At 41.6% G+C, this 10,654-nt stretch overlaps 1 protein-coding gene across 1 annotated transcript; it reads left to right on the top strand.

The window, feature by feature from the left end:
* Nucleotides 1-4,943: 4,943 nt before the first annotated feature.
* LOC114290622 (uncharacterized) lies at nucleotides 4,944-10,404 on the top strand. Its single transcript, XM_082885361.1, has 6 exons — nucleotides 4,944-5,668; nucleotides 5,806-6,554; nucleotides 6,658-6,744; nucleotides 7,124-7,454; nucleotides 7,673-8,250; nucleotides 8,339-10,404. The coding sequence occupies exons 1-6, from the start codon at nucleotides 4,944-4,946 to the stop codon at nucleotides 10,402-10,404; spliced, it is 4,536 nt and encodes a 1,511-aa protein (XP_082741487.1).
* Nucleotides 10,405-10,654: the final 250 nt, after the last annotated feature.

The raw sequence follows: 10,654 nt of genomic DNA, 5'->3' as shown, positions 1-10,654 counted from the left end.
CGGTATGCCACGGCTTACCCACACTTCTAGCGATGGAGAAGAGTCGATGATGACGAGTTTTCAGTGCTCAGTAGAAATTCCTAAGCAGGATATTAGTGAGGTAGATGTGGTGCGTGAGTTTGAAGATGTATTTCAGGAGATACATGAACCTCCTCCTCGACGGGTAGTAGAATTTCGCATTGACCTAGTGTAGACGCGCCCTCGGGCCCTAGGCTACAGTTCGGACTCAATTTGTGTCACGGTTCTTAATCTGAACCAAAGAGTCCAAATCCAGCAAATTGTTTTGAGAAAAACTGATTTTGAAAGAAGTGCCAAACATGGACTGCTTTGTCAGATACAGAGTCGCCACCTAAATATTTTTTATGGGGGAATTTAGGAAACCCTGACTCGGTGCCAAAGGCCACGTGTCCGTCATCACCAAAGTTGCCTCGGCTCGGGAACTTGGGTACGATTGGGGAAGGTCAGCTATGAGCACCCCCTCTCGCCCGATCCGAAGATCGGCCTCTACTAACCGTGATATCCTATTTTGAAAACGTTATGCGTTCTTATTCCGGTTATTAGCCTAGATTTACTACGTTATGCGCACAACAAACAAGTATAGACTAGATCGCCTAATTTGGAACAAAACATTGCATATCCGTTTGTTTGGAAAACGCTTTGGAATTTGCTACTCACAAGTAGGCTAAAATACAGATTTCAACGAGTTATCCCAACTCACACAATCCAACCTTCACCCATAGGCATTCAAGCAGTTCATCAAATAAGCATCTAGCCTCATGGTAATCATGCTATCATGTTAATGTTCACACTTATGCGAGATGCTAAAGCATAAAGTGCTCACCTAGTACTCCGTGCCAAAACAAGAACATGTTAGCAATCATGCATGATCCAAGTCCATGTTTAAATGCCTAATGCAACGCATACGGAATATCACTAGAGTAGACTCGGCTAGTCTATAAATGATATGTGAAAATGCACAAGTAGCATGTATTCAAGTTAGATTTGAAATACTTATGCAGTTAGTATGATGCGCCGAGCCTGGTGCATGCAATACTGATGAATAATGCACGCATGCATAGCATAAGGTATGCTAAAGTAAACATGTCCTAATACTAACCATCAAAAGCAGGTAAGTAAAAGGGAGAAAGAAGTGGGGGTTGGAAGACATGCACACACGCACCCACACTTATTACAAATTTGCCCTCGCTCGGAGGGACTGAAAGAATAATACAATTTAATTAACTTACAAGCTAATTAAATATTACAAATCAATTAAATTAGCTAAGCAAATTAACTAATCTAATTAATCAGTAAACAACAGCCTCGGGAGGAGGGTCCAATGCATGCGCGCTTGGTTCTGCTCAGAAAGTCACTACCATGCACAAAATGCCTCTACTTTGGCTGTTATCCTCCTCTGAAGACTGCACACGTCCCAAGGTTGCTCCTCTGAGTGCTGTAGAACACCACCGGCTGAGGGAATTGGTCACCGGCCATGGCGAATGGTCACCGGCCACAAATTAATCCATCGGCTGCTTATTGATGGCTGATCGGCACTTAAGATGGCCGGCCGGCCAAATCTTCCAGCAAAAATTGGTTTGACAGCAGCAGAGGACAGAACTTGGCATGGCAATGCATTTCAAGCAATGTATGCACCAATCACACTCCTTATCATATTTATGACTCAAAGGAGGATGGGCCTCGATTCTCGGGCCACCAATCACACATTTCCATGCATGATGGCCCAAAGAATCAAGTGTGCATGTTGATATGGAATGCAATGCACATAATCAAGCAAATTGAACTCAACCTCTATCACAAGCAATTCAAGAGGCGAAGCATGCATGCCAATGCAATGCAATCCTAAGCATGTCAACTAGTATGCAACATGGACAATGCTAAGAACCATACAAGGCATACAATGGTCATGCAAGACATAGGGCATGAGACGATGCAACTAACAAGTATGCAAGGCACAATATAGGTGTTTAAGCATGCAAACAGGCATGTAACTTCATTCAATCATGCGATTTCAATCGCGCAACAACTCACTAATATGCTACAACATACAAGGAGAGCATGCAACAAACAAAGGGATGGACTTAAACTAAATTAGGCGACTCTCAAACAAGCCTAAAACAGTGGCCAATGCTATGGAAGTGAGGTCCAACACACACACACACACACATGCGCATGTTAATAGGCCAACACTTAAGCCTATAAAAAGCAACTTTTAAGCACACTTAAAAGAGACTAAACATGGACAATTAGCATGCACATTAAGCCCTGAAATCATGTTAAATATGATGCCAAATCAATTAAACAGGATAAGTCAAGACATGTAACCAAGATCCAAAACCCAAGGTAAGCTAAGGGAGGCATCAAACTACCCTTAACAAAACTAAACATGGCATGAATTAAATGATCAAAAATAGAGTTTTAACATATTAAAACAGAGCCAAAAACACATCTTGGTGGCATCTAAATGGCTCAAATCCAAAAGCATGCATAGTTGCCAAAACATGGAGCGTACAACACAAGCTTTCAAGGCATCAAAGAGGCATCAAAAGCGAGCATACAAGCATGTCATGGGGACTGAAATGATGCCATAAGTGGTGCCAAACCACTAAAATAAATCAAACAATGCATACTCAACACTTCACATACTTACAGCCTACAAGCTAACAATGCAAAGGAACTATGAAATACATGTTATGGTTGACCAAAACAACCAAAAACAGACCTTAAACATGGCAAAACAAGTACAAAAACTTCACAAAGCTAGGCCAAAAGCATGCTTGAACAAGGGTTAAAACCTAGATGCATGTTAAGGCTACAATATGGCATTACAAGACATGTATGCTAAACAAGCAAGGTGTGTCCAAACCAACTAAAAATAGAGGCATATTATGACATAATAAGCATGAAAATTAGCTAAGGCGTGGCCAACACACACTTAGACTAGATGCTCCCTCAAGAGGCAAAAAGGGGCCCTTTTCAAGGACAACGAGGAGAGGGGGTGGCCCTCTCATTCCTAGGACCTCAAGGCACCATCCTCATCACTGAAATCCCTCAAGATTTCAGTAGTGAGGAGGCCCAAACACAATGGTCCCGGAGCTCAACCAAAATGGCACAAAACAAAGGCCAAACAAGCCTTAAGAGGGGTCAAATGACCCCAAAGCTTGAAACACCCTTAAGAAACTACTTAAAGCAAGTAAAAACACAACTTTTATATGTTATACACTAAGCTCAAAAATAGATGCAAGATAGGTAAATAAGCTATGCAAAAATGGGGAAAAAAGGGACAAAAGTCTTACCCTTGTAGACCTCCGTCAAAAATGGTGGACCAGCTGGTTCTTTGAGCTCAAAACCAGCTCCAAGACTTCAAAACAACCCTCAAGGGCCTTAGCTCCAAGAGAAGGTGTGATGGTGAGTGTTTGTGTGTAAAACTAAGGCTAAATACACACACAAAACACAAAAGGAAGAGAGATATAGATATAGGATAGATACAAATCCTAACCTAAAACCAGAGCTCTCTAACCATGCTCTCTAAGTTGTCTAACCTTCTAAAGAGGGAGAGGAGGCCTCCTCTTATAGAGCTTCAATCTTGTAAGCTTACAAGACAAGCTAGCTAAGGGGGAAATCCCTCCAGATACGTGTATGGAGGGGAGCCAAGTGCATGCCACCTGCATGAAAATATCTGCAAAAGCAGATGCACAGTAGTCGGTCGCCCAAAAGTGAAATTGACCAAAAAAAGATAGCCGGCCGGCCATCTATAGTGCCGACTGGCCAAACATTTGGCCGGTGGTAGCAAAACACAGCCGGTGGCCTCAAGCCATGGCCGGTGATGTGTGGGGATGGCTCACAAGCCATTCCCTGCCCCTCCAAGGCAAAACACAAGTGTTTGGTGCAAAACCAAACACAAAACAGTCGAGTCGAGAGATCCTGAGGCAAGGCGCGTATCCGAGACCTCCGGGAACTCAAGATGAACACAAACATGGATGATCACCGAGTGTTCAAGCGGTGACGTCCAAGTCTTGAGGACGGTCAAAAATGGGGTGTCTACACCTAGTGCCAGGAACTACACCAATTTCTAAGGCGGCATACAGAATGGCGCCTAAAGAGCTTGTGGAGATGAAGAAGCAGCTAGAAGAGATGCTTCAGAGAGGGTTCATTCGTTTAAGTAACTCCCCGTGGGGAGCACCTGCGATCTTTGTCTCCAAGAAAGATGGCACTCTTCGTATGTGCATAGATTACAGAGAGCTGAACAAGGTGACTATCAAGAACAAGTATCCACTGCCTAGAATTGATGATTTGTTTGATTAGTTGAAGGGGGCAGCCATTTTCTCTCAGTTTGATCTCAGAACGGGTTACCATCAGATGGGTGTGTCAGAGGAAAGTATACCGCTTACTGCTTTTCGGACACGGTATGGGTTGTACGAATTTCCTGCAATGCCTTTTGGTTTGACCAATGCTCCTGCCTATTTCATGGACTTGATGAACATAATTTTTCAACCGTCATGGTGGAGTATAAGGGATTTATCTATGGGTTCCTAATTAATTTTAAATTTCATATAACCATGAGTGTGATTACAACAATAAAATAAATCCATATAAAAATCCTAAATTTGACATACCCAACTAATCAAAATAATTAAATTCAATCAATAAAAACCCTAAACCTTACCTATACAACTAAACAAAATAATTAAAATCAGTCAATTATCTAAGAACCCTAAACTTTACATACCCCACTAGTCAAAATAATTAAAATTAATCTATCATCTTTATGTAAACACAAAATCAAACTAATATCAAACAAATAGATAAAAACAAGAATTAAAGACTTTCTACTCTCTATCAGCCAAATAGGAATGGGTTAGAGTGAGAAGCTCCCGCATCTCTCTAGAAACCAGTGTTTCTAGGGTTTCAATTCCTTATTGATAATGATGTTCGGAGTTAATGCGTTGCCTAATCCTGAGAGTCCTTTAGGTTCACGGGAAAGGGTTACAGATGAGATAGTCCCTAAGGTGGGAAAAGTGAGTGATAAATTAGGGTTTGTGAGTAATAGATTTGGAATTTTGAGCGAAGCTAACATGGATCCGATTACGGATAACATCGACGAGGTTGTTTTGAATCTAGGGCACTCTAACGACACTGATGTTGTGGGGAAAGCCCTGAATCAGGTAGAACCAAGGGCTCCAATGGTACAACCCGCAGATCTTCAGAGAGTAGCAGATCGTTTGGCGAGATTGAAAGACCCATCTTCATCGATAATGACATCGCCATCTATCGATGATTCTATATCCTCAGCGCGATGGTCTGAGCGTACGGATTTTGAAACTCCTATGTTTCAAAACCTCTCTGATAGTATCCTGGTTGCTCGAAACAGGTTGGATGGTAAGGGCCATGGCGTTAACCCGTTAGATCTACCTATAGAAACAGAGAAGGAAGGGAATCCTGTCTCTGTAGAGGTTGCTCAAGGTACTGAAGAGACCCCTTTGCAGACGGCTGACTTCGGTGATGTTGGTCACGAGGATTTGGCTTCTCGAAGGGGAGGACTTTCAAATTTCAGAGGTGGTAGAGGATCAGGGGAAGGTAGAGGTCAAGGCAATACGAAATCCTGGGCTGATGTTGCAGCGTCCTCATCTCGATCTACCATTCCTTTGAGGTATGTTCCCCCTATTCGTAGTGATGGCTATGTTAGCCTGAGTCTTCCCCCAAGGCCCAACCCCTTAGAGAAGTGGGACTCATGTTTGGTAGGGTATTTTCTGGATAAGGGGTATCTTATAACTACCTGAAAAATAGTGCTTTTGCTTTATGGAAAAACAAGGGTTTGAAGGAAGGCCTAGCAAATGCAGAAGGCTTTAGCTTCTTCATTTTTGAGAGCCTTGATTGTTGCAGTTCCGTCCTTGAAGGAGGGCCCTGGTACATTGGTGGTTCAAACCTATTTCTGAAAAAATGGACTTGGATGATGAAGCTGTCAAAGGAAAAGGCTACTACGGTTCCAGTATGGGCTAAGTTTTTCAATGTGCCTTTTGAGTATTGGGATAACGATGGGCTCAGCCAGATTGCAAGTGTTGTAGGTACTCCGTTATTTATGGACCAACTTACAGAACAGGGTAGTAGAGTGTCCTTTGCTAGGGTCTGTGTTGAGGTTGATGCAACATCCAACCTTCCATCGATGTTCAGTGTCAATTGTGAGGATGAAGTTGCTGTAGTTAGGGTTGAATATCAAGGTTTACCCCCTAAGTGTGACCACTGTGTAGTCTTTGGGCATGACACTACTAAATGCGTTAAGACTCAAGTGGCTGCCTTGATCAATCTCCAGAAACAAACAGAAGACAACCCAGATCCTAGATGGGAAACTGTCAAGGCCAAGGGCAAGAGGAAGGTGGATGTCCCAGAAACCCCTACAGTGATAGAAAATTTTGCAACTTCGAAGGAGGATGGTCTGCAGGAGCCTGATGTGGGGCAAAGTCAACAGCAAGAGTCTCTTCAGGAGGAGCCTGAGGAAAACTTGGCTAATCTAGTCCTTATAGCAGCGTCTAGTCCAAGTTGGGGGGGAGGGGGAGATAGAGGTCCCCAAAATGGATGGTTTGGAGGCTTTGCATAAGGGATTGCTGGAAATTACCAGTTTGGTTCTTCCCAATGACGCAGAATTGATGGCTAAATTGGAGAAACTGGTGGAAACCACTCCTAGTAGTTTAGCCACCATGCAGGCCCAACTTGGCACTAAGGCAAAAGGTAACTCCTCTGGCAAAGGTAACAAAAGCCAGAGGAAGAAACGCAGGTAAATCCCAGTTTAGCTGGTTTGTGGGTTTTAAAATTTTTGTTATTTCTAATGTCTTTAAAAATTGCATCTTGGAATGTTAGAGGTTTTAATAATCCTCATAGACATAAAGAAGTTCGAAAATTTTTGTTGAATGAAGACATTAAAATTTTGGGCATTTTGGAAACGAAAATAAAAGCTTTAAATGAACAGCAGATTTTTCTAGTATAAACAATTGGCCCTTTTTGACAAACTCACAACCTCCTAAATCTGGGCGGATCTGTGTCTGCTGGGGCCCAGCTTTTTGTAAGGTTACTTTGTTATTTGCCTCTGATCAATATATTTTTTGTGAAGTTCATGACCTTTCTTCTGATAATATGTTAAAAGTCTGTTTTGTTTATGCTGACAATAAACCTGATATTCGAAACGACCTTTTTGAGTATATGGCTACTATATCCCTTTTGCAGTACAAAACTCCTATTGTGATACTTGGGGATTTTAATGCTATCAGATACCCTTATGAGAAATTTGGGGGTTCTGTACGCTGGTCTAAGGATAAAGAGGAGTTCAATTCATACATTTTGAAATCTGAATTGGTTGATCTCTCCTATGGGGGTTGCCAATTTACTTGGGCTAATAAGAGGACTAGTGGGGACTACATTGCAACCAAAATAGATAGAGTGTTGTTAATGAGGCTTGGCTAGATACCTTTACTGCCTCTTTTGCTACCTTTTTACCCTCTGGTATATCTGATCACTCTCTTGCTGTGGTCAATGTCTCTGATAAGGTGACTTCTTTTAAGAAACCCTTTAAATATTTTGACTTTTGGGCTGACCATAAGGACTTTAGCTCTGTGGTTTCTAGAGTGTGGAATCAGTATATTCATGGTGTTCCTATGTTCAGGGTGTGCCAAAAATTGAAATATTTGAAGCCTGAATTAAAGGCTCTGAACAAGAAAGACTTTAGTGATATTACTACTAGAGTCCAAACTTCAAAATCTGAGCTCTTCTCTGCTCAGTGTAAGTTGGATAAGGACCATAGTAATAATGATCTGCAAAAACTTGAGCGCAATATCTATAAACAACATGTTGACCTCCTGGCTGTTGAAGAGAGTTTGGCTCACCAGAAATCTAGGGTCCAGTGGCTTAGTCAGGTGGATAGAAATAGCAGTTTCTTCTTCAAAACTATTAAGGGTAATATCAATAGGGGTAAAATTTTAAATCTTGAGATGATGGATGGCCAAAAATCTTCTAAATCCGAGGACATCCAAACTGCATTCACCAACTTTTTCTCAGGCTTATTTGGTACCCCTTTTGATGACCAATATAATGGTTATGACAGAATTCAGTCCCTTGTTAAGTCCAAAATCTCTCCTGATCAATCTCTAGTTCTTGCTAGCCCTGTGACTGATAAAGAGATCAAGGACACATTTTGGTCTCTTAAAGCTAATAAGGCCCCTGGCCCTGATGGCTTCTCTGCTGGTTTTTTTAAGACATCCTGGGATTCTGGGGAGAGATGTCATTCAAGCCATTAGAACTTTTTTTGAGTCTGGTAAGCTTCTGTCTGAAGTCAATAGTACCATTATTGCTCTCATCCCCAAAGTCCCTAACCCTGTCAGAGTGGGTGATTTTAGACCCATTTCCTGCTGCAACACTATTTACAAATGCATTGCCAAGATCATAGCTAATAGGATTAAATCTGTTCTCCCTGATCTTATAGACCCTGTCCAGTCAGCTTTTGTTCAGGGTAGGAGAATTCCTGACAATATTTTCCTATCCCAAGAGCTCATGTGGGGGTATCATAGAAAGTCCCCTAATCTGAAGTGTGCCATGAAAGTGGATATCATGAAAGCTTATGATAGTGTGAGATGGGAATTTATTATCGATATTCTCAAGGCTATGGCCTTTCCTCCTGTCATGGTCTCTTGGATCAAGGCCTGCATCACCAGCCCTTCATTTTCAATTTGCATCAATGGGAGCCTTCATGGCTATTTTAAAGGGGCTAGAGGTTTAAGACAAGGTGATCCTATGTCCCCTTATTTATTCGTTTTGGCCATGGAAATTCTGGCCAAAATCTTGGCTAAGAAAGCTAAGCATCCACTCTTTAAGTTTCATTGGAAGTGTGAGAAGACAAAAATCATCAATCTTTGCTTTGCTAATGATCTCATGATCATTAGCAGAGGAGATGCCTCTACTGTTAAGCTTACTATGGAAGGCCTTGAGGAATTTTCATCCCTGTCTAGCCTAATTCCTAATCTCAGCAAAAGTAACATCTACTTTTCGGGTTGTGATATGGGGTTGAGAGCTTCTATTCTTGAGATTGCTAAATTTACAGAAGGTACTCTTCCCGTTAAGTACCTTGGTGTCCCCTTGATTACCACTAAGTTGAGGGCATCTGATTGTGTCCCTCTCATTGATAGGACCACCAAAAGAGTGAAGAATTGGACCAATAGAGCATTGTCTTACGCTGGTAGAAGCCAGCTCATTCAATCCATTCTCCTTTCTATGCAAGTATATTGGTCTTCCCTCTTCATTCTTCCCAAGAAGGTTATTAGGGAGATTGATAGTATTCTTAGAGCCTTTCTTTGGTCTGGTACTGATCTTAAAACACATAGTGCCAAGATTGCTTGGGATTCTGTATGTGCTCCTAAAAATGAGGGGGGCTTGGGCTTTAAATCTTTAGATATTTGGAATAGAGCGGCCATTGCTAAACACATTTGGTTTTTGTTCTCTGGGGGCGAGGGTTCGATGTGGTGTCAATGGGTCAAATCCTACTTATTAAAGGGAAAGAGTTTTTGGAAAGTCAGGGTTCCAAATGATCCCTCTTGGGTGTGGAGGAAATTATTGTCCCTTAGAGATTGGGTTTCTCGTTTGATTAATCATAAAATTGGTTGTGGGGAAGCTACTTTCCTTTGGTATGATAATTGGCGCCCTCTTGGGCCGCTATGGAATAAATTCGGGGATAGAATTATTTATTACTCTGCCCTTAACAGTGAAACAAAAGTCAGTCAAATCATTGATGGTTCTTCCTGGAAGTGGCCTTTTCCCAATTCTTGGGAAATTCAGGAGTTAATATCCTCTACTCCTGTGGGCTGTAAACCTAACCCTTCTAGTACTGATACAGCTCTTTGGAAACTTACTACTGATGGTCAGTTTTCCATTCAATCAGCTTGGAATCATTGGCGCAAGAAATTTGATAAAGTGACTTGGCATAAGCTTGTGTGGGGCCCTAATAGGATTCCTAAAGTCAATTTTATTGTCTGGGTTGCTCTTCACAATAGACTTTATACTGGTGATAGACTTTGTATGTTTGGCCTGGCCACAAGCTCTCAATGTCCTTTTTGCCTCATCCCTGAGGAAAGCCATTCGCATCTATTCTTTAAGTGCATCTTCTCTAGTAGAGTTTGGTGTGCTATTGAAGCTGTTTGTAACATTAAGTGGCCTGTTTTAGGTTGGCCTGACATTGTCACTTATGCTACTAAGGAGACCAAGGGTAACTCATTGAGGGTCAACATCATCAGTAATGCATTCTTATGTTCTGTTTACTTTATCTGGGTTGAAAGAAATAACAGAATTTTTAACAAAGAATTTAAACCTGAAGAGGTGGTCATTAAATCTGTTATCCAAATGGTTTGAAATAGAATGTTGTCTGTTAAGAATATTCCTAGATCCACTGGTGACAGCTGGTTTCTAGCTCAATGGAATTTGCCAGAGACAATTTTGAAGCCCCATAGCATCAAATATGGGAGGGCTGCTGAGTGATGTGAGTTCACTATAAGTGGGTTGAGTGATGGTGAGCTTAAAGGAGGGTTCTAATTTATTTGGTTTTTTGCAGGTGTAATCCGGTGGTTTATGTGGAGCTATCTATTTTTGAGGGTTGAGTGAT

The sequence above is a fragment of the Camellia sinensis genome, chromosome 8 (assembly GCF_055761805.1).
Source record: "Camellia sinensis isolate YWXY chromosome 8, ASM5576180v1, whole genome shotgun sequence".
Classification (NCBI taxonomy): Eukaryota; Viridiplantae; Streptophyta; class Magnoliopsida; order Ericales; family Theaceae; genus Camellia; species Camellia sinensis.
This window is presented reverse-complemented; position numbering and strand designations above follow the sequence as displayed.

Excerpts from the sequence above, each read along its gene's own strand:
- LOC114290622 (XM_082885361.1), top strand. The coding sequence starts at position 4,944 with ATGATGTTCGGAGTTAATGCGTTGCCTAATCCTGAGAGTCCTTTAGGT. Across the intron at positions 5,669-5,805 it reads CGATCTACCATTCCTTTGAG|TGCTTTTGCTTTATGGAAAA; the intron begins GTATGTTCCCCC and ends CCTGAAAAATAG. Across the intron at positions 6,745-7,123 it reads ACTTGGCACTAAGGCAAAAG|TTCATGACCTTTCTTCTGAT; the intron begins GTAACTCCTCTG and ends TTTTTTGTGAAG.